The sequence below is a fragment of the Fulmarus glacialis genome, unplaced genomic scaffold (assembly GCF_000690835.1).
Source record: "Fulmarus glacialis isolate BGI_N327 unplaced genomic scaffold, ASM69083v1 Scaffold40136, whole genome shotgun sequence".
Classification (NCBI taxonomy): domain Eukaryota; kingdom Metazoa; phylum Chordata; class Aves; order Procellariiformes; family Procellariidae; genus Fulmarus; species Fulmarus glacialis.
Window position 1 is genome coordinate 2,716 of NW_009220715.1, and position 25,052 is coordinate 27,767.

The following is a 25,052-nucleotide window of genomic DNA, read 5'->3' on the forward strand; positions in this document are numbered from 1 at the left end:
ATTCTCCATTCAATAAGTAGAAGACCTTGTTATTAATACCCATAGTGACAAAATGCATCAAAAATACAGCTTCAAATTTACTTAAACTGGTATCAGAGTCTGAAGGCTTCAAAGCTAAAGTAAAAAAACTAATTAAACATTGCTTATTATTTTTTGAACTTCTAAATTACTTTTTAAAAAGCATTTTTTAAAACATGAACTTTAATTTAGATATTCAAAGGCATAACATAATTTAGTGACAGCTCATTTGCCGCACTGTAAGTCCTTCCCCATTTAAATCCTATATCGTATCGCTAGCAATATACTCACATGTCCTCTGGTGTCCAATGAAGCAAGAGCTTTATTTTTCCAGAATCTTCTTTTCTTTTAGCTATTACCTGATAATAATTACATAAATCATAATTAAAACCACATCTGCAGATTTTTTTTCTCAAAAACTGTTGTTGTTCACATTCAACTGGACATTCATAAAAGGCAAACTGTTTTACTCTTTGAAAGTTGTATTAATTCTGTATATAGGTAGAATGTATATATCACTACTCAAGCCATTCTTGGCAAGGTTTAATACTTTCGTGTAACATTTGTCTACTGAGTGGTCCCCCGGGACCCCCCGGGGTGGGGGAGAGAACATCCTGTAAGTAGTCTTCTTTGTTTTAAAATAGCTCAAATTTTTCAGCAGCTATTCCAAAAGCTTTGAAGAACATACATTCCTTTACAAATATGCTCATGTTGTTCCACAAGACGTCTATAGAGGATGCAAGAAACTGATGCAGCTTATAGTTTAATTACAGCATGGCATAAGAACAAAATCTTCTCTCACAAATGCTTTGATATCTGGACACATCGTATGTATAACTTCCTAGGTAACCTTTACTCATTCCTTTCCAACACCTAAACCAAGCACTGAATGAGGCAATGGCAAAGGCTACCTGCAAGAACTCACAGACTTACAGAGGTTTAATGCATACATAAACGGGGACACTTGTAAAGGGTACACTTGCTACTATTGTTATATGAATGACAAATCAAATGACATCTCAAAGACCTGTCGACAATTGATCAAATTTAAGCAGAACATATGCACTCTACTGGTAAGGTCCCAGACAAGAAGTGAGAACTTTCTCATAGTTTCTCATACTAGCTCAAAGTAGACCAGCACATAAGATACTCTCACAGAGAATAAAATTTTTAGGTGCAGGACCCTGAAGCTAGACTCCCATCTTTAGCCAAGACAAAGTTAGAAATACACACATAGGAAGTATAAAAAAAGAAATCTGTTCATTCAGGTACAAATATATTCTTTAACACCAGCATTCAGAAGGTATCCCAAAAATTTACACTATCCAGAAAACCGGGAAAAGCCGTTTGCTTCCTCTTCTACTGATTTACCCTCAGCTTCTCCTTTACTACACATCACAATACTTCATACAGATTTTCCTATTTGCTTCCAACACCAATTCTCCCACCTTCTGCACCTCTGAGCATAAAATGCTTATTAAATCTTTGAAAGATTCTACACATAGTCAATGCAGATACTGTAAACTCCAAAAACTTTATTAGAGAACCTTTAAAGCACAGAAATACAGAAGGGTGGTAATGATCTTTATGAAAATGGCTTAACTAAAGTGTAGCATACGGATCTTAAATACTGAAGTCCATAATCTGCATCAACCAAAGCAATTTCCCACAACTGAATGCCATGGTAAATTAAACTTAGTCATGACATTTCAAGGAATTCACAAATTTGTTTAAAGTTTTATTTTTACAACTATGCAGTAATCTTCTGAACAAAAATGATGCAGAGAGAAGTGTTCATGTTTTGCCCGTGACTGTAATTGGTGAGTGATCTCTCCCTGTCCTTATCTCAACCCACGAGCCTTTCTTTGTATTCTCTCTCCCCTCTCCAGCTGAGGAGGAGAGTGATAGCAGAGCTTGGTGGGCACCTGGTGTCCAGCCAACGTCAAGCCATCACAGTGTCTGACATACTGAATTTCTAAAAAATATTGAAGTCTCAGGTTTTAAAACAAGTTGTCATGAGACATGGAAAAGGCCATCTGATAGCCTAAGGCTAGAGAAGCAATAAACGAAGTACGGTAATGCACAGTTCTTCCAAAAGGAGGAGGTTCCCATTAGTTAGCCCCAGTTTTAGGTTCTCTCATTTAATATATATTCACAATTCATCTGGAAATGGGATTGGAAGGCAGAGTGAGAAAATCTGCTTTTGATATCAGGCAATTCAAGATAAAGTGAAGGAATGCTCCCTGCAAGAACTGCAGTAGGATATCATAGTGGGATACGGTAGATAAATGACAGTAAAAATCCTTTTTCTAGTAATCTTTGCCAATTCGACAAAGTTTAATTGACTCTTGTATCAAAGAATACTGTAAGGTTCTTTAATTTAGGCATGCAAAACACTGCTAAGACTTTTCCTCATAAGTCTCAAGCCACACCCACAACAGGATACATCCTTTTGCTAAATTTGCAGCAGACGAAAAGCCTGACTTCTTTTTAAATAAAGATTAGAAAGCACTCCTCCAATCCCTTCCAACTTTAAGTTTTAGCCTTTGTCCAGAACCCAGCTGCTTCTTCAGCAAACTCAGTTTCTTTGCTGTAGACTGGAGCACCTGAGCCTGGAACCAAATAAAGGTAAGTCAAAGCTCACTTTACAGGGCAAATAAAATTCAGTTCTCATCAGCTTTCCTGTTCAAAACCATACGTTTTCTTGTACAGTCCAGTTCATTCTCAAATTAACCTTCAAGTTTTAAGGAGACACATATGTTCTCTCATGTAATGCAAGCATCATGGATAACACATACTGAAAAGTTTACAGGTTAGAATTTTTAAATGTTAGCATTTGGACACAACATTAGCTACACCCGAGTTCGAAGGAAGAAGTTATTCTCCACAAACTGCTCTTCATCCTATCTAAAACTTGAAGAATATGAACTAGGAAACCATACAGAATACACAAGTCACAGATGGATATTACATCTAAATACCAGTTAAAGCTGTGGTTGTTGTCCCTCTATAAAATGATCAATAGCACTGCTTCTACGGGGTTTTACAGTATAATACATATGGAATCACCATTCCAGAACCACACAGAAGTCTGCGAGAACCACCCAATATCATCACCTGCATTCTCCAACAGGAAAAAAAAAGTACAGAGACTCTGACATTAACAATTTCTCATTTTCAGGAATACGCAGTACAAAATTTAGGACACTGCTGTCTTACCATCACCACAGAGAGGTATCTGTAAAAACTCAAAAAATGAAACACTGATGTATAAAAGAGATTCAGGGTACAAAATTTAGGGTGATTCAAATATTGCCCGAATTATACCACTACAAGTAACATTCTCTTATTCTACAGCCCTAGGAACATCTTCAAGCCATCAGTGCTACACTAAGAGCTTGAACCAGCTTTCACACACACACAGAAGTTTAACAGGAAGAAAAAGTAACTTTTAGCAGTAGAAAATTAAAAAAATAATTGTTTATAATAAAAGAGCTAATCATATATAATACACGAAAGCTATGAAAGTTATAGCTAGGTTGCTTTCGCACAGAGAGATATACTTGTATCCGATGTGAATTTTGCAGACTTTTTCCCCATATCATTGGCTTATCTTATCCCTACTAAATAATCAATACTCAAAATCTGAGCAATTCACTTGTTTTTGACTGGGATGAAAGATCCTCTCTCCACATACAGAACAAGCCTATTTTTGTTTAATATTAAAGTAGTACGTTAGCTTTCTGTTAGGAGACAACAGAAATCTGGCATCTATAGCTGCCATTGCTTCTTCCCACATGTATTCTGAAATTGTCAAATTTAAGGAAGTTTTTATAAAAGGTATAAAAAGTATCCACTTTTACCACAATTAGTGCAATGAGAATTTTACCATATCCTAGGCAGGCTAGAGTCAGAAACACAGCTATAATGCAGTCAAATGCAAAATTGCAAAAATTTTGCAAAAAAAAAAAAAAAATTTAAAAAATTATTTGCTACTTTGACACTAGTAATCAGTAGTCAAGTCTTCAAAAGTTACAATTGAAATGGAAGAAATCTAGCATGTCTGCAATAATGATGCTCTGAAGACTTAAAATTGTTTTGTAAAGAACTTAAGTCCATTTAAGTTTTCCATTTAAAAATATAATTCAGCCAGTAGATGTATGGTCAATACAGCTTTATTTGAAAAAACTCTTATTATATTCTCTAAATTTCATGCACTGTCCCAGAAACAAAAGGGAAATTTAATTTGTATTTATCTCTCTGAAGGAAACATGCATCAAAGTTGTCTCAAAACAGAAATGGAGCTCTGCTGACCTCTTCTGGAAAAAGAAAAAAATTTCACCCTATAAATTGGTATGCATTTTACTTTATTCACTTACTGTGTTTCAAAGTTTTAAGATTTCAAAACACATGTAACTAGTATCAATATATGTGATTGCTGAACTGATACATCTAAAAAAGCTAAAACCAGTGAAAAACAGTTTAGTATTCAAACATTTTAGAGAATTAATTCTAGCCATTTCAAAAAGCTGGGGGCGTGGGGCATGGAGGACAGGGTAACCTATAAGCTACATTTTTTAATCAGTATAATATCTGGTCTTCAGGTTAAATGGAAATGCTTGACTTTTTCCATCTGACAATTCAGAGAATCACAGTACCAAGAATTTGACTCCCATAAAAAAAACTAAGCAGAAAAAAAAATTCATAGTGAAGTCAAAGGTGAACTCTGGATGGCAAAACCATTTATTCAAAAAGACTTCATTGATGACTGCATTCTACAGCTTTCCATATGTATAAAGAAAAAGATGAGTTTAAAAAAAAAAAAATAAAAGGAGTGCCTTTTCATATGAGATGAAAGGTATCTACAGTGACTGCTTAGAAATTCTTCACATCAGTAATTTTTCACTAGGATATCCATCCTGTAAAATACTGTGTTGTGCTGCCATTACTCTTATGCTGCATAAAAAAAATAAACCCACATCATTTATGTCAGTTTTCAGACAGCAAGACAGTTTTATCTTCATGTTTTTCACCTTTCAAATTAATGCCTCTGATAATTACACATTTTTTCTTCATCTGAAGGTGAACCACACAAACTGTATTATGCTATTTAGCCAGTCACCATTCAAATTCAATGTCCCAATGCTTATAAGTTATGCGAAATGTGTTTGCATCTGAGGTGACCATTAGCTTAGTTAACAGTGTACGTCCACAAGACTGCTTCTATTCTACCTTTTCTTTTCAAAGCAGATTTTAGGCTGCGTCTTATCAATATAGCTGATGTCCAGCACAAGCCCACAAAAGCGTAGCAGCACACTAAAACAGGGTAGCAAAGTGCAGCATAGAGCTGGAACCTGAGAACAGTTCTGCTGCTGGTACAACCTCTCCCACAACTGAGGTATAACCAATTGCAGATCTAATCAACAACCTACCATCTCGAGTGACACATGCATGGATAAGCTAAAAGGATTTTCACCACTTCCTCCAAGTTAATTCGAAGCAGTTTTAGAGCACATTCCTCCCTCTAATTCCATCTCCTTATGAATTATTCCAATAGCCAGAGATGAGCTTCCACAACTGAGTAGTCTGTCTGGATAACGTTTCAGATTAAAGCAAGCTGTGAATTGGAAGAGAATCTGCTTTTCTCACAGCATTGTAAAATCCATCTCGGCCAGGAAAACTAGAATGAGATTTAAATACAGTAACAGCTAAGCCACCTGCAAATCTCCACTTGCAGCTGGTGCTCAATGCACATAAAGTTCAGGAGTAATCATTTGGGAAAAATTTCTAATACAGGCCACATATTTATAACAATCATCAGTCTTGTAGAACAGAATGAAATAAGTTTCATGCATATAAAATCATCTTTAATTTATGGAAAGAGACTGACGGTTCAATAGTTTGAATCATGTGTTAAGGTTAAGCCATAGCTGAAGACACAGCAGTCAGCATTCCTTCCTTGGACTGCAGTTCATCTTGCACAGGTCTGCCAATTTACAAAGCACCCCCCTCATTTCGTCCTATCTCTTAATTCTTTTCTTCAGCTGAGTCTCTACCATATCTTCCAACTGGGTTAAGAAAACCTGAGGTTATATAGCTTTTTGAACTTCTGATCCCTATACCCCAATTCAGTACTTTTTTCCCCATTTTGAACTTTTCTAAATTAATACTGATGTCTATCCTATCCACAAACAAGTGAAATTAACGAAATAGGATATGGAAACAGGACTAAAGGCCAGTTCCCCACCCGGCACTTGCCTCCTTCTAGGAATTCACTGACATTTTGGTGGCAAGTTTATTAACTTATTAAAAGAAAAAGAAAAAAGGGGGATAACAATACATTTATTCAGGATTATATTTTTTAAACTGAAAAAAAGGAATAAAAATAAATTTCAGATCAGCATCTTTAAATATTCAATTATACAATTACCCTCAAAATATTCCGTGTGATAAATTAGTACTGTCACTCACTACTATGGAAATGCCATCTGAATTGCATCCTTATTTAGAAGATACAACCAAATTTTTCTGCAACACATACTTGCTGTTAGATATTTCCCTAAGTGTATCAGACAGGAATTGTTGCAAGCTATTCAATTTGTGAGCTACAACAACTACTAACACTACTTTTAAAAAGTTTATTTATTAATAGAAATGGACAAATCAACAATGTTTACTATTACTTATTTCTGACTAAATGCCTACAGTAGTAAGAGGAAAACAGAAATCTTCTGAAGTATTAGATTTTTCAGACACATAGGTAAACAGACAGACTGCATGATATATATACTTACAGTACTATGAAATACAACACTGTGGCCTTTTCCTAAACTTTCTATATGTGCTGAGAGGTTAAAGCAGATGGCTCGATGTCTTATAGCATCCAGTGTTTGCGCATCAAAGAAGTCATGAGGTCTTGCTAGAAAAGGAAAAGAGATCCTTAGTGTTCAGCACATTGAAAGCATTCAAACACATTCAAGCATGTAAGTAAGTCTGAAGTGTCATTAGTAGATCATTTATCATTATGGCAGTAGCACTACCTTGTCAAAGAGTTGTAAACATTAGAGTGACTCCAAGAGGGGCACAATCCATTTAAGTTTGGTCAAAACATACTCCTTGTAGATGAAACAGCTATTGACAAACTGAATTACACTCACTCATTTTTTTAAGTTTCAAGTGAATTCTATTCTTTCCTAATCTTCAAAATTAAGAATTCATTAATTTGGCTGAATACCTCTGCGAACATCCCGTGCTATCATCTCTTAAAAAAAAAAGTCCCAGTACAAAGAAGCTAAGTCCCAGAACTCATTAATAAATGTGAGTTTTAATTTAATGCAAAACCAGCCCAGTTAGGTTGCAATGTTTATGGGAACCTAAATGGCCAAGTCACCTTTACAGCACAGTAAATAGTTCCAATATCACTGCTGTGACTTTTTAAAAAATAGTATTAAAGTACTTCAAAACATGATAGTGCGTACAATCAACATCTTAAAAGCAGAATTATACCCATACCTTATTTCTTAACTTTATTAAAAACAATCTGCTCTAATCTAATTCATAATCACTAAAAAAACCAGCTATTTCAGTGAATACCGGGATGCTGCACAGCGATCAACAATGGCACTGAAACCAAAACTGCTTGGTACTACAGTGAAACACAAAGCAAAGGATTAAGTAAGAATTATTGTGAACATACAGAAAATACTAGCTGGTCAAGAAATTTTTGATCTCTAAGGAGTAATAATGCTGAATAGTCATGTGAAGAACTCCACACTGCTGAACGTGTTTCTTTATATGTAAAATTTGTCATTCCATGTTCTTTGATTATTAGTAAACAGATTATTTTCTAGCCAAGAAGCACCAACTGCATCACATACTACACTTCAATTTATATTGAGTAAAATGCAATTAACATCCTTCTGATATTTTACAACTAGTCTAAAACCAGCATGCATTAATAAAGCCCTTTTCCTTTTAGAAAAGGACTTTTATAGTTAAGCGTTTCTTGAACAGTAAAAAATAATTGAAATCTGATTTGGAGTATACAGAAGGTCTATCAATTCTACACTAAAAGTACTTTAAAAAATAACTGCTACTAGGCACATATTTGCATACCGTTAGAAATACTTCACACAAATTTTTAAAAATATACCATATAGTATAGTAGTAAAATTACATGAGCAAATACAGTATGAAAGTATTCAGATTTTTTAAGCCTTATTTGAGAGCAGTAATTCTCTATATAACACACAAATTAAAACTCAGAGTAGGAGTTGATATTATGTTATCAACTATATATCATCCTGTAATCTGCAAAAACAGTGATTCAAAGTTCTGTTGTCTTCATTTAAAACAACTTCTATATTCCTTTTCACCAAGACTATTTATCCATTATTTCAAAACAAACTACAAATTCCACTTAAAACTAGTATTTGCTACACTCCTGGGACTAACTGTTGTTAAGCATTCATCTGTACATTATGTTCTGTCCTTACTCTATCTCGGCTGGATACTGCCAATTAGGCAATCATTTAACTGAAATGTTTTCTTGCTGTAAGTGGTAATGTACAAGCGCAGTTCATGCTGCAGGTGGTCAGTGATGTAAGCAGATAAATATTTTATAAATAAATATGAAGCAGGAAGGAAGGGAGGGTGGAAAGGAAAAGACAACCCCAAATTTTTGCTTTTGGTTTCATACAGCAAATTTCTTCAGGATTTACCACTGGATATCATTCAACAGATAGAGAAGAAAGGGCACAATTTGTCAAAGGCATATGAATAGTTTTATTTATTGCTTATTGAGTGTTAATGCTGTATCTTCTGTGTATCTTAAATCTATTCCCTCAAAATTATTTTCAGAGTAAGGTGTCTCCCTTCCTGCTTAATACAAGTTCCAAGTACACATCAATTACTTAAGTCAAATAAATTAAAATCTTCATACTAGTAGCCTAATAAATGAAATTCCAAGTCTTATGTAAGTAACATTCTTACTGTAAATTCCATGAACAATAAGTTTCCCTATCTCGCTTGCATTTCTCCAGTGAACTCAATTATCATGCTTGTTAATAACTATAGTGTCATCTTTGCTATTGGAAAAGCAAGTGACAATATTGTAAATATAGTCTTAGGTTCTGCAAAATTCTTTGAGGTAACTTCCGAATAGCCATAGTATGACTTATTTTAGAGATACACACTTTCAATACGTTTGGCTTTATACCTCTAAATGACAGACTACATGGAGCAGTGAATGTGTTTAAGGCTATCCAGAAGAGAAAGCAAGCTACTGACTGTAATCCTGATTTATTCTGCAACATCAAAATTTATATGCCAAATCAGACGGTCTCTATAGCACCACTAATGTAACCATCTATACCGTGTCTATAGTAAAACATGCTTTCATCATAAAAATACTGATTTCCACACTTACAAGAACATATACTGTTTACAGACAGGAAAAAAGAAATGCAAAACAGTTTAAGAACAGCAAGATTTTAAGAAAGAAAGAAAAAAAAAATCAAGTAGCAGTAAGAATTCTCTTTATAGTCTGTTAGAAGATCATGTTCTTGTCACATACAAAGCCACAGTAAAGTCTCCTTTTTTATTTATGCATTAATGTCTCTCAGAAGGGTGTTAACCTTCAGATATAAAACACAGGTCTATATAGAGGAAGCAAATTCATTGATTTGCTCTATTTAAACTGTTAAGAATTTATATACGAGGATGCTTCAATAGCAGCATGTATTAGCAATCGATTGCCAATAAGTATTTAGTAAGCCACTTACACCTTGCAAAAAAAGTCAGGGTCTAATCAAACCATGAGAAGGTATAAATAACATCATGACAACGTTTTTTCAGGAGAAAGATTGTTGTGTGATGCAAAACTGTAATTTTTTCATCAAATGACTATTTGTGAGTGATTTAAACAGATTGTACACTATCAAATAGCATCTTGCTTTACACCCATTTGTCATAACTTCTTGTAACCCAGCTTGCAGGGAACCTGGTGTGTATGTTCAACATCTCTCCTTTTGGACACTTTTAAAATATCTAAATATAAAGCTATGTTCCTAGCTTTATATACTCTAGACTGAAAATATTTAATGCTGTTACTTTGTTACTTTGGCTTCTTAGATAAGGGTACTTGCCCCCTGCCCCTTCTTGTAAAAACAAAATATACAAACTTGTATACTTCATTCTTGAACTAAAACTCAGCTAAGAAACAGAGAGAAGCAAAATTGTATCAGCCCTTTGTCAGGTTCACCTAATCAACAATAATCCACACAGTTTTAAAGAAAAGCTACCACTACTTAGCATTTTCAGAAAATGCCATCAACTTTGGATACATTTCTGGGTCACATACCCTCTGGAGAAATACATTACAGCAGTCAGTTCCCAACTCAGTTGGAGACGATTTTTGCCTTAAGGCAAAACTCTACAGCCAGCATTGCATTTGTCTCAAGAGGCAAGAAGATAAAAAATTGCTTAAGCAGCTGTCATTTTTCTTTCTGTGCAACACTTGATCAAGACAGCAGACTATTGAAGTACCACAGTTTGGTCTTTAACATACCCATAATATTTACTACTTACATTTTTTGCCATAGATTCATTCAAGAATTCTGCAGTAAATTCTTATCACAACTAGAACATCTTAGCAGATAATTTGAAGTTTTAACTACAAAGCTCTGATTTGAAACTTGTAAGTCAATAATGTTCATCAATTACTAATGAAATGCCAACCTGAAAAACTACTTCTGCATATACTGGGGCGAAAATTAAGTTAAAATGCATTAAATCAGTCACCTAACAAAATCAGTATGGAGAAGCAAGCCAAGATGCAACTCAGGAATCTCGGAAGATGAAAATTTTGAAGTGACAAGTCTTAGACATCTATATTTTGTTTGAGTAACACAGGCAAAAATCAAAGTAATCCTTTAGGAGCCTGCAACTATTTCAAGTAAGTCTCTCTTTCATTACATCTAAGATGAACTGAAAGGATACTGCAGAGTGACAACATAACCCTTCATTGATCAGCCTTCCCTTCTTGAACCTTCTTATTTACATAGATTGCTAGAGTGAAAGGGAAACCTCTTTGAAAGTCAAATTCTGAAAAGAACAAAAATAGCTTTCTACCTTCTTTGAATGTTGAATCAGTGTCAAAATTAAAAACACAAACTTAAAGAATTCCTCTAAGATGTGTTTAATGACATAATTTGCACACATATACCAATCATTTAAAAAAAAAAGTGAAAGAAAATAATCACCATAACTAAAGGTAACAGTGGCTCTTCTAGCACTGAACTGCATAGTTGTCACACAGTGTGGAATAAAGACACAGAAAATACACTTTTCAGAATTCGAGATGATACTGCAACTTTCCAGGATAGAATTTTTTGCGTTCAAGGCAGAAACATGACTGCTGCTTCATAAATTTCTGTTACTTAAAACACAGGTGAGGTATTAAGATAAGAATAATCACAATCGTGATACAGAGTAATCACTTAAGACCACTAGTATGTGCATCCATTGTTGCAGTACAGTTTGAATAATTGGTAACTGTGTTTCTTCACAGGAACAGAAAGATCAAGACAGTGAAGTGTTCTGCCACAGAAGAGTTCTGGAAAAATAAGACTATAATTGCTGACCCAGCGAAGTAACACAAGTTCTACGGCACACCATCACTAAAATCCTACCGCCAGCCAGGAGACAGGACTGAAATAATTGCCTGCTTATGAACAGAGCTCCATTTCTGTGGACAGTATGAGATATAACAGGTTCAGTGGTTCATAAAAAAAGTATCTTGGGCTTCTCTCCAATACTGTTAAGGTTGACTTTACACCACAGGTAAAAATTAATGGAAGCTTTTTCATCAGCTGTTGCCATACTAGCAGGAAAAAATCCAAATCGATTTTTTTACATGTCTACTCTAAAATGCAGCTGTCACTGAAACAGTTTAAAATTAGTAAATAATCAATTCAGTACTGGAGATTTGCATCCAAAGTAATTTTAAAACAAAGTTAAATTTTTTAATAATTGCCTAGTCTTTCCTAACCATTTCTGTACATTAGAATCTCTAAATAAATTTGACATGGTTATTAGCCTGATGCTAAGACAATCCAGGAATCAAACAACTGGATCAAACTGGACTAGAAAAGATACTGGGTAAGTGATTATTACTTGCTAGAGGAAACAATTCTCACTTTAAATGATAAATCATACTTCTCAACACATTGGTTCATAGAAATTTAACGAACATCAACTGTGCAGAGAAAGATTAAAAAAAACGAAAAACGTCGCAAGTCAAATCTGCCCCAAATTAGATCTTGGTTATGCTCATAAAACTGTCATTAAGGCTAATGAAATGTTGTGCTCCAAAGAGGGCTTATATAACATGCATTTATCTCTGGTTTATATGAATCTGCAATCTCTGTCTGCCGTACTGAACTTCAGATCTCATCATCACTAAACAGAACATTTTCCAACAGTAATATAGGCAGTAAACAAGAAGCGACTCTAAAATGAAAAGCATCTTTAAATTGTAAACTCAAACTGTTGCTCACAGAAAACCAATCTGTTCTACTGAACACATAGATCCTTTACCCTAAAAAGAAATACAAACAGAATCTGGAATTGTTTTATTCCCATGACAAGGGATGCCAACACTCTAATGCTGAAGATCACGAACCCTACCAGACCCACATCTGCAGAGAAACATCCACATTGAAGAGAAACTTCCTGTCCAAGACAAAACTTTCAAGAACTTCTACTTCTGGAAATACTTACGTAATGATCGTCGTCTCTTGTTCTTTAACTTTCTTCTTTTATTCATTCCAGCTTTAGATGGAGATTCCTCTTTGGCCTTTGGCTGGCTGGCAACTTTTGAAGAGTTCTGCTGGCTGAAGTGTGTGGGCACATGACGGGCAAGTCCTCCCTGAGATGCAAAGCTGGCATTGCACCCACCAACTACACACTAATGAGAAAAAAACAGAACTGTATCAGTGTGCTATATGGCACACATTCACAGGAGTTTGATAGATCTTTCAGTTTGACTTTTCTGGCTCAACCTCCAACACACTAAGAGGAAGACAAATTCTTAATGACCATGCAATTCTTAAAAAGAAAAACAGAAACATAATCTGAAAGAAATTTCTATCTGAACTTTATAACTCTCAATAATTATTTCATGGTATAATCACCTTTTTCTATGCTATATTATATTCTATAATATTGTATAGCATAAAACCAATCTCAAACAATGCACTGAAACTTTTCCCACAGAAAATAAATGCTTCTGAAGAACTTTCCCCTTTGCAGACCAACTTCCCCTTGTCTTTCAAAATACTGCACTGTTATTCTGCATTTCTCAACAGCTCTCCAATCTTCTGCCTTTGATAACAGTAACGTTCTCTAACATCCTCCTTTCTTGTGACAAAGCAGAAGTAAAAAAAGTACATCCTTACCCACATTAAATTTGAAACAGCTTAACGCTTTTTGTAAATGCTATACTAAGTCAATAAATAGTTATCTTACACTTCTGTCTAAAACTTTTAACTTCAGTAACTTAATAATAATTATTTATACATTTGTTTTGGGATGCTACTATTACTTCAGAAGTATTTAAGTAAGTTCTTATTTAAAGAAAATGGCCTCTCTTTCTCAAACAGAAAAATAACAAAAGGTCCAACAGTAATTAAGCAGAAACATAGAAATCACAAGATACACATGCAACTAAGCTAGTACTGGCTGCAATAATTATAGGTATTTTTGTAAGTATTTGGTTTAGATTTACGATTATTTCATTTGCAAAATGAGTATTTAAATTCTACTGTTGGGGAGGGAGGCACAAACCTTTTCTCTTGTGCCCTGAGCTTACAAGGGTAATAGAAAAGTGATTTTAAGATACGCATTCCATCTTTGGCTGCAATTAATTGTATATCCACATGATAATTTTTTCTTCTGATTCAGAGGATAGTAGTAGGGCAAATGAGCTGATCAGCCAGTAGCCAGAAACCACTCTAAACCATTGGAAAGTTCTCCTTCTTCCACATCTGTTCTGCTCCTCCCCCTCTTTCTCAGGTCTTTGATCTGTACATCTCTTCTCTAGCATTTCCCTTCACAGCAAACTGATGAGGCAGCTCCAACAGGAATTCGGGAATAAATAATGCTGCAACTATGCACATAGTGCTAAGTTTTCTCTGAAGACTAAGGATGAATTTGCAAGCTCTTACAGTAATCTGCCCCAAGCCTGCACATTTGATTGAAAGACAAGAAAACAGCAGAACACCACTCAGCCTGTTTTGTCCCTAAAATCCAAATGTGTTGTTTTCCAACTGTGGCTGCAAAATTGAGAAGTCTATTTCTACCTCAGACCTAGCAAATGGTTTTCCATGATCATCACAAAACAATATAGTGTCCATGAAGAGAAAAACCTCTGTTATCTCCAAGGACTTAATACTTGCTATAGGACTAAAAATATGCATATACATTTCAAGACAGTAAAAGACAAAAAATAGGAGGACTTTTTTCACATTTTTATTTGCCTTTTGTGTTTGGGGTTTTTTGGGGGGGGAGGTGGGGTGGGGGCTGGGGAGGAACCACACTTAAAAAACTTTCCCTAACTTTCTCTAAGTACTGAGCTAACTACAAACATGTAATTCCCTGACAAAAAGCTTTAGGATCCTTCACACTGTATTTGTTCCTCCTGTCTCCCCCACTAGTAAGTATCTTAAGAATTGTGAAGATTTCTACCAAAAACCTTCCTACGCCTTTTTACCTTGCCCTATAATTTCCCATGTTCAAACAATAGCAATATTGTATACTTATATTGTAGTGACTTACAATGTAAGAAATCCCAGCACATCTATGAAATTCAAAACACTCAAGAGCCTCATCTCATTTACACTATGTTAACCTCAATGCAATATTTATTACTTCAGATAAATACTGAAGATTAAAATTTACACTTACAGAATCATGGAGTGGTTTCGGTTGGAAGGGACCTTTAAAAATCATGCAGTTCCAACCCCCCTACCGTGGGTGAGGACATCTACTAGATTACGTTGGTCAAAGCCCCATCCAACCTGACCTTGAACCTGACCCACTTAGTTGTATTAAAGATGATCAAACTCACAATCAACAGATAGAGGTAAAATACATGCATGCATTAGTTTGAACAAATCTTTATTCTCCAGTTTTTAAGTCCTTGAAATAGCTGTCTCGTCCATAAAAGCAGTTTCATGAAACTAAACTAAGCAACTAAATCTAAACTGAGATTTAACTTTCATTATGGTGCTCCTGACATCAGCTTCTAGCTCTTTCTGATCCTACAAACACTTACAGGAAAATAAAAAGAGAGAAAAAAAAAAAAAAACATACCCTGAAGTTCAATCACACTGAGAAATTAAAATTTTAGTCTTGCCAATGCCTGCCAGAGGTCAAAAATAATCTAAAGTCTTGGTACAATGCATGCATTACCATATTTCAAGTTTATTAAAGTATAGTATCAAAAGGCAATACCTTTTGAAAATAACACATAAACTTGGTGTCAGGCACATTTCTAAAATTTTTTAAAGCACAAGTTCATAAGACTTAATTGTATTTCTTGTCAGATAGGAAACATCTTTTTATGACAAATTTTAGTTTGACTCACAATGTCATAACTTGACTTTTGTCTAGTCATGTACAAAGAAAACAATCACAGATATCCTATACAGATTATCTACAGAAGCTACCACTTACTTTTCTTGCTCTACCGAAGTTTTACTTTCAAAAGCCCCAAACCAGCATACTTAAATCTTCAATATATGCAACTTGCAACTAGAAATTATCTTTTTCCAGAAAGCCTATTTATAGCCTGAAGCCACGGTATGAAATATTTGCAGGAATCATTACATTCAGATATTGTGTAGTTTGAGACTACCTGATCATGTCATCAAATAATCAACAGCTGATATATCAAAGATGACACAGAATGCCTTTGTAGCAGACAGGAAATAGTAGAAGAGGAGAAAAATCTTACCTGTTTTTTTTTCTTTTTTTTCTCTAAAATAATATATCCAGCAATCCGTTACTAATGGGTAAAGTCTCTTCTCTCCAAAGATAAAGGAGCAGTTCAGGCTGTCACTTCAGGATCTCTGGACGGTAAGTCACACCAAATCAGCTTCCCACCAGATAATTATACAGATCTAGAGGGCTTCTAATAAATCAAACTCAACTATTATGCACAACTTTAAACCAATCTCTTCATTTTTCCCCCAAAACCTAAATCTCAAAATTTTGCATTCAATTTTAAATATGACAGATTGGGTCCGGATTGGTGGATATGTTACTTCAAGAGAAAATAAGTCAACGCGTAATAAGTTTAATTTCTCCAGTGTACCCATACCCACCATTATTAATGGGCAGTAATGAGCAGTGACTTTAACAAACAGGATAAAAGTATCTAGCAATACAGGTTGTTTTTTTCCTATTAAATTCAGAATAACCAAATCTTCTTTTTAGAATATTCAATGTATAATTTTTCCAATAAATCTAACAGTAATATTTTAGACATCTGGATAAATCTTCTTATTGTCTTATAATCTAAGTGTTCAGGCAGAACGCCTTTACATTTTCTAACTGCATCTGCAAAGCTCTAATGATAGAAGATATTCTGCCAAGAAAGTAACAGACATGAATTCCGAATGAGGACTAAAACTGCTTGGCTGTGTTTTCTAGATTTCAACAAGTGTTACTCTACTGAGAATCATATCAAATGCAGTCACCCCTTAATGAATTCTGGAAGTTACAGGTGGTAGAATGAGCACCAAATTTAATTTTTTATTACTACTTTCTTCCCCCCTTTTAAACAAAGGATGAAAGCCTCCAATGAACCTGTGTACTGTCATTCGTTGTTATTGAAAGCATTTACCCCACATGAGCAAACCTTTCATGACTGATCTTAAACATTAAGAGCGTACCCACTAGAATCAGTATGTGAAAGCAGTTGATAGCATACCCACATGCAATCTTATCTTTACAGAAAATTGCTATATGCAATTAGTTTGCATAAAATCTCCCACTCTTTTGTGCTCACTGTACCATTTGTCCTTTCATTGTGCCTAACATCTTGTATTTGATCACCTAGTCTACATTTTAAGAGTTCATTTAATATGTCTTCAAGTAACTTTCAACGCCTTGTACAGCAACAAGGCATGGCAAGTAGTACTTCGATTAATTTGAGTACCAGAAACCATGCTGGAAAATGCAGGTTGTCGCAGCACATTAACTATTCAAATACTTATTATTTGTAACAGCCAAGTTTAGGACAAGAAAGATAAAGTGAATGAAAAAATTCTTTCTCAGCTTGCCAAAGACAGTTAGCGGCATCACTTTTCTAACTCAGCAGATTATTTCTCTAGATCCACCTGTCTACATGTTCTGAAAGCCTGAAAGTTTTTAAGTTGCTGAACCCTCGACAGGACCACCACTACATGTTGATGATACTCCACAACGTTGCACCGGTTTCTAAAAAGCTGCAAAAATTATGTAGTAACAGAACTGAAAAAGAATAATGTTTAGTTTTTTCTCTCTCAACTGCGGATGTAAAATCATACAAACATGAACATACTAAATGTCTTCAGAGAAATAATTACATGCCCTGAGAATACCCATGTTAAATGAATGTCTACAATGAAGATGAAAAAAAAAAGATGAAAGGATGGCTAGAATCAGACTGCAATAAGCAAAGAGAAAACTTCCAGCAGTTTTCCGAGCAGCATAACCTCAAAAATACATAACAGTGGGCCAAAGAAGGCCAGCAAGTTCTCAGCCAGAAACATGTTCTGGAAGACCAGTTTGTTTGTTTGTTCCTCTTGACAAGAAAAACAAATCTAGGAAACAGTGCTTTCCAAAAGTAGGATTGGAAAAGTATGCTGCTTTGCAGAAATAATATTTGACTACACACTGAGAACTAGCTGCAATGAATGGTAACTATGTCTCATTTAATGGACACTCTCTTTGCTGGAGGGATTGGTGGGTGCCCTAAGAAAAGATACTGTCTCAATAACAAAACTTAGTGATGATGAACTCAAAAAAATTCACCCATGTGTTCCACATGAAACCCAAGGCCATTAGTATTAAAAACTTAGAAAAAAGGGGAGGGAATAAACAGAAAAGCAATCTGATGACTAAAGGGGAACTGAGGTCCTAAATTCTGCCCAAAGATCTAGGGTATCATTTTTTTTTTTTCTTCTTAGTTCAGCAGATGACTCAGATATAAAATGTCTCCATCTTATGAACTGGACATACACTACGAGGAAATTGCCCCATATAAAAAGGGAGCTAGCATAACAAAGGTCTCAAAAACAGGTATTCATAAGGAAATTTACCTTTTCTGTGACAGAGGTATTGCAATTTTAATGCTGAGGGGGACACACTAAACCACACAAACAGAAAAGAACAGGAGAAACTTATGAAAATATGAAACATTTTGGCTTTGTAATTTAGAAGTGGGTTCATTTCTGTGACAAATGAACTACACATAGTTTATATGAATGCATGGAAAGGGCAGGTAAACCCACAAAGACCTTTTAATATGAGCACAGCAGCTCATTTACAGCTGAATACAGCTTTTAATCAAAGGACAACACCACATGTATCACAAAAATACAAAATTAAACCCAAAATGGGCAACTACATAAAATGAGTCCACTTGCAAGCAAAAGAGTGACAGGACAGGGACATATCCTTCAACAGAGTAGTTCTAATGCAAAGGAGAGCTTTATGCCCGAGACAGTCCCCAACTGCCTTTCAATTTAAGAAAATACTTTTGTCTCTTATACTACTAGAAGTATAGGAATATAGCAACCTGCCATATATTTATTTCTCTCCTCAGCTCATTAAACGATTATAGCGTTCTTTTACCTTTGCAAAAGTAACTTTTCCATGCTTTTAATTGTCACTTTCCTAGCTAACATTCTTTGCTTTTCCTAAAAACATCCTGAACAGCAGTTCTTCAGACAACAGCATACAGCTATATTATTTCCATTACTGCCTTTTACAGTTTTCCTCAAAAATACTGACATTCATTTACTTTTTTTTTTTTTTAAATAAAACACTGAATGACTATGTATTTTCAGCAAGTTCTCTAAAATTACAGATTCCTTCTTTTATGCTACAACTCAAGTGTATTCTCATGAGGCAACAGAAATTTCATTTGTAATTTAGGTTTTGGGAGATATTTTGTCTGCAGTAATCATCAAGAACAAGAGGTCCTTAATCCAAGTCTGACTTGAAAAAATTTGGCTTTTCCTAAAAGGTGAGCAATTAAGATTTATAAGAACAGCTAAATGCACCAACGGAAACATTCCCTCTGGTTTTGAATGACTGCCGTAAAACAATTAGTAATGGCTGTTCTTGGACCGATCAAGACTAATATCTAACACTTTCTTAAGTGTTTTTGTATCACAGCAGATTTCAAAAGCTTGTAAAAGAAAAGAAGGGAGGAAACGGGGGCTAGTCAATTAATAGGTTGCTATCACAGACACTTACATACTTGGCTACCTCATGTGAGCCCTGAAGCCTATATTCAGCATAAATGACAGGGGAACAAAAGATGTTACAAAATTCTACTCAGACCACAATTATTCTCCATTCAAAGCCCCCAGGAACACATTGAGAAATACAGAGATAAAAAACAAACAGAGGGACTGAAGACAACAGTAGGAAAAAATGCTGAAGTGACACACATTAAGCCATAATGATTAACTACTGCAATCCTAGCCTGTGTCTTGTTCTTTTTCTTAGCATGACCAGAAAGTACTGAAAATCAGCTGGTGAAACAACACATATTTAACACAAGATGATTATTATCAGAACTAATTGTTTTAAATTTTAGGGCCCTAGCTGTAACCAGCCTAGCCAAAAAACTGGGATACCAACTTTTACTGACTTTGCTAGGTAACTCTGACAGACTCAGAAGTACTACTGGTATTTCTGAGCTACACCTCTTTTAAACCCAATGTCTCTAAAATTGAGTTTCTTTGATCTAGACCAAATAAGTATACAAATTACCCTACTGAAAGACTTTCCTTCAAGACCAAAGCTTGTCATTATACTTTAAGGTATATAAAATATTTAATTCCAAAATGAGAAGACCTAAGATACAAGTTTCCTCTGATGACTGTTTGGGGTTTTGTTTTTTGGTTTGGTTTTTTTGTGGGTTTTTTTTGTTTGTTTGTTTTTTAATTTTATTCAGGGATTAACACTTAAGATTAGATCAGCTGCTGGAACAATCATCTCTGCAAACATTCAGGGATCTATGATCCTTATGATATGCTTCCAAGAGCATGCTAACCTTATTCCTTTGAACAAAGGGTATGATAACCTCAAGAGCAAGTTTCCTGTTGTTACTCACTCTCTTAGTCAGAAATTTTCAGACTAAACTACACAGTTCAGTATGGAAAAAAAACTTTTTTGATTTTTTTTTATTAAAAAATTTTTTCACCTGCAACGCACTATTTTTAGTCTCTAGATTTTGAGTTTAGTTTTGTTTTCTATCACAACTACTGTTATAAGCTGTGCAGAAGTAACTTCTGGAAGACATCACTGTAACAGAAAAGTATTTTTTAGTAGTAAAACTGCCTTAAAATAAAAAAAAAAGTAAAAAAAAAGCAGAAGATATTATCTGAGAAGAAAGAGAGAAGAGGGGAGTGGAGAAACAGTGACTAAAACTTGGTGGGGTTGGGGGTGGGGGAGAGGAAAGCATAAAATGCTGCCTAAACTTAATAAAAAACCCTAATTCATTTTCATATCCTACATGGAAGGAGAACTTCAGTCTGAAGTAGTGTGGGTGGGACTTACCATCAAGTGATCCAGGACTGACAGCTATGAACTGCCCCAACTGTATCCATAACAGGATGAAGCAACTCATTAATAACGGATTGGTGGATATGGGAATGATAAACACTACTATACCTAGAATCGCAGGTACAGATTAGGGGGAGAAAGAAAGAGAAGGTTAGAAAATACTATGCAGGAAATACAGTCAGCCCAACGGTCCTGCACTCCTGACTTCCTTATTATTCTCAAAGAGGTTAACCATAAATAGCCACTGATCTTTTCAACCAAATTTTGTTAACAAAACCAGCTCTTATTCAAGCACAGAATGTGCACCATCAGGCATGATCCAAAGTTTCATGTGGAAGTATAAAGTATTGAGGCAAAATATCTCACTGTTACAGTGTAAGCAGCTCAACTGGAAAATGCACAAAAGATTGAACTTCAGCACTATTTAGTTTTAGACTCCCCTATCATTTATAGATTAAAAGAAACAGGGATAGAGAAGCAATAACAGTATCTTCACCTGTTTTCATAACAGAACCGGACCTTTGGGCACATTATTGCAAAGACGAAGGCTCAGCTCATCAGTATCACTGGATACTTTTTAAGAAATCCTCCTGTGATGGCATTTTTCAATTAAACATATTGTATCAGGAAAAATAAATAGGATGTCTCTTAAAATAAGGGATGATATATCTTACAATGAACCTTACCTTGAAAGGTTTGTCCCCACTGTGTGTCAGCATATGCCTCTGCAACCAACTTTGACTTGTTGAAGGTGTATTATATACTTTGCAACCTTTCCACAAGCAAACAAACACCTAATAGAGTAAAAATGTGGTAAGTTTACACAAGTCAAAGAAAACAAGTAAAAAAAAAAAAAACCATCAGATTAGCAAAGAAGCCTGTTTTCACAATACAAAGTATTCAAAGAATTTTGAACAATAACCATTTATTTTGCAACATAATTCTCATATCTCACCAAGGAAAAAATAATTACAACCACAAGTATTCAAAAAAGCAGGTCATTGGAACAAAATATCAAAAAACAGATCCTCCTGCAGATAAACACAATCAAGAGCCACAGCATCCACTGTAAAGAGTTTGTGTTTGCACTCAATATATGTATCTACCAGATATTAAGACAGAACATTTTTAAATTACAAATTTACATTTTCTGGGTAGCAGATATAGAAGTAAAATCATTTACTCTCATAAACAAGTAATAATTTTATTCTTTGAGCATGAAAAAGTAAAAACTCTTAATTACAATATAGTTGTTTAGATACCAGAGTTTTATATTATGGAGTACTGGATACCTCTAGTTAGGGCCTTATACTCAATTCCTAATGAAGAAAGTTACAATTTTTCATAGGATTCGAAGTCTATGCATGTTTTGTGATTCCAGTGTACAGATCAGTCACATGCACAATAGTGCATTAAGGGGAGTAGAACTTACTCATGCTGCTTTTCTCTCTCTCCTCTCATTGTGTGTCTCTACAACTGAGAAAATAAAAAAAGCTCAATGAACTTGCCTTTCGTTAGAATTTCCTCAACAGGTCTGTGTGTGAAGGGAGGTATAGCCCTGATTTGTAGCAGCAAAATACAGTCCCCAGGAATAGCACTGTCCATAATACAGGTTTTCAGAACTGCAGGAAACTAACTGGATTTGAGTTTCTTGTTCTCTTTTGGAGATTAAAAAACTCAATCTTCAAAAGACTGTATTTTCAAAACAAAAAAGCAGCCACAGGAGTGCTATGTACTTGCTTTATAATATATAGATAACCCAGCTTAGTAATACAAAGCTGGAAAACCCTGCATGTCTGTATGACTGATCCAGATTTACTGACACTTAAGGCCTAACCCCCTAAACTTTTAATATCTGCTGCTCCTCAGTTTTCAGATCCCCCTGAAGCCACAGAATTGGAATTTCCGAGATTTCTGTCTCTGCAACAGCTCCATAACTGTCCCAATATTTTCATCAGCAACTGCAGACTGCAAGGCACTCAGCAAAGGAGTACTACTGTGAAGTCACGGACTGTGGAAATGAAATCCCTCCAAAAAACAAGCACTTGGTTTTACAACAACCCACCAGAAGTTCAGGCAAGGCTTCTTGGGAACTCTTGTCAAAAGGCTGAATCCAAAATATTTCTGAAAAAAAATTCTGGGAGGTAAAACTATTTTGTCAAAATTTTCCTGGGCTCTTTATGGATCTATCTGGTTTGGTTTGGAGCCATTTTCTCAGTATCAGCTTGAAAACACACATTTTACCATACAAGGATGCTTATTGCATTGCTTTTATATTCTCAATAAGCAGTTACTACTCCCACTTTTCTTCAAATTTATAGCCATTGTAGTTAAGTAATATCTGAAATCCAGTCAAAACCACAAGAATATAATTTCTAACACCACTCAAACACCTCACCAGTAGGTGGCAGACAAATCCTTGAAACAAAACAGACAGAATCAGTCCCCTTCCACAGCATCAAGTTGAAGAACTTTTTAAAAAATAAAGCAACTCCAGCAGGGGGATAAAAAGTGTGAACTGAATGCAACAGTTATCAGACACCTGGTGCTTCCAACAAGCTCCTCTCAGAAAGACAAATACAGTCTAACATATTCTAAATAAAAATATCCACAAATCATGTCTTACAGAATGTAAGTGAACAGAAACACAATACAAAAAAAACCAAACTGAAAAATCTTCCGGTCCCTTTTTAAGAAATGAAAAGGGGCCATGGATGGGATAACAAAGATCCCCAGAGATGCAGTTACATGAAAGCCCACAAGATACCGATACACCTCATCCATTTCATTGTTTCATCCAGAATTCATATAACACTTTTATAAACCTATGAAGTGAACTACAGAAATCATCTCATGGGTGGCTAAAAAGCCAGCTCACTGGATGGATGATTCTGCTTAGAGCTTCGAATGAAAAAAGTCACCAAATATGAAGCTGAAAGTTCAATCATACCAAAAAAACATTAACTAAATACAACCAGAGTCACGGCTGCCTCAGTGACACAATTACATAACAAATTATTTAAGGTAATACAAATTAACATTTTATTCAAGTCTCTTATTCATTCAAGATAAAGTGTAATGGCCTAACATTTTATTTCTGGAGAACTGACAGGACAAAGTCAAAAGATAATGACTATTCTAGGTTAAGATTTGGTATTAGCTCTCCAAGAAATTAAAGAGCTGCAACATACAGTGCTGAAGGCAGGCAGATTGCTTGTGTTTGATGTAAAGGTAGTTTACATGACATATTCCAGGCATAATTTGGGAGGTTGGGGAGGGGCGGGTAGTCAAGTACAGAGTTGAAATTACACTACTGGAAGATGTTTTGAAACATTAAAATTGTAAGAACAACGGAAATTGCATCATTTGAAAAGGGATTAAACCGAAATATACATTATTATGTATGTACCTCAATTTAAAAAAAAAAAACAACTAAATGCAGTTATATTGAAGGTATACTTGCCATCAGTACTACAGACAGAGCTGTTTTGGTAAGACTTTGTACTCTCAAGTCAATGAGTCTTACATCTTCCCTATCATACATTCTGTATATATTTTACCTCTAGTGATACTCCATTCATAAAAATAATCAAGACATGACTTCACCTGAGTTCACATGCAGTAACGTGTACACTAATAGTTTTAAGAAAATGAATTCCAAGTATAAGCACTTAAAAATATACCAACAGCTTCAGGATGTTGGGAAGTTAGCACATCTATCAAAAATCTGGTAACTCCAAATCATTTATTAAAAAGAACTTACTACATTCTTAAAGTTAGGCATTCAATTAAAAACACAGAATACCAAATCAGGTGAACTATGCAAAAGACACAGCTGAATGCCTAATACCAAACTGCTGAAGGCCCAACCTTACTTGCCACTAGCTACAGAAATGATACTTTAAAACATAAAATTTGCTACTGTCATTAAAGAGTAAAATATTGGCAACTAAGAAAGAGGAAGAAAACAAAAAGCAACACTAACCCCTCCTCGTTGACCATCCACATGTATGGAGCGAATGTGATCTGCCAAATCCGGGCTGGAGCTGAAGCAAGCATGGCAATGGTCCCAACAACAGTTATAAGCAATGCTTTTTGCAGAGGAGGCAGGAACTCCCTGTCCATTCATCATAACCGGAGTTGAACGCCCACTGGAAATTGTGCTGTCTACATCCATAATAGTGCTGCTT

General features: G+C 35.1%; 1 protein-coding gene across 1 annotated transcript; it reads right to left on the reverse strand.

Annotated features, from left to right (window-relative positions):
- Positions 1 to 305: 305 nt before the first annotated feature.
- AEBP2 (AE binding protein 2) lies at positions 306 to 25,052 on the reverse strand. The gene is made up of 5 exons (XM_009580859.1): positions 24,848 to 25,052; positions 21,549 to 21,656; positions 12,799 to 12,985; positions 6,813 to 6,937; positions 306 to 377 (listed from the first exon to the last, which is right to left on the reverse strand). The coding sequence occupies exons 1-5, from the start codon at positions 25,037 to 25,039 to the stop codon at positions 306 to 308; spliced, it is 684 nt and encodes a 227-aa protein (XP_009579154.1). The 5' UTR covers positions 25,040 to 25,052.

What these genes read in the sequence shown, in the direction of transcription:
- AEBP2 (XM_009580859.1), bottom strand. Translation starts at nt 25,039, where the DNA reads ATGGATGTAGACAGCACAATTTCCAGTGGGCGTTCAACTCCGGTTATG. An exon ending in TGGATGGTCAACGAGGAGGG is followed by an intron (nt 21,657 to 24,847) that starts GTTAGTGTTGCT and finishes TTACTCTATTAG; the next exon opens with GTGTTTGTTTGCTTGTGGAA. An exon ending in CAAGAGACGACGATCATTAC is followed by an intron (nt 6,938 to 12,798) that starts GTAAGTATTTCC and finishes TTCCTTTTCTAG; the next exon opens with CAAGACCTCATGACTTCTTT.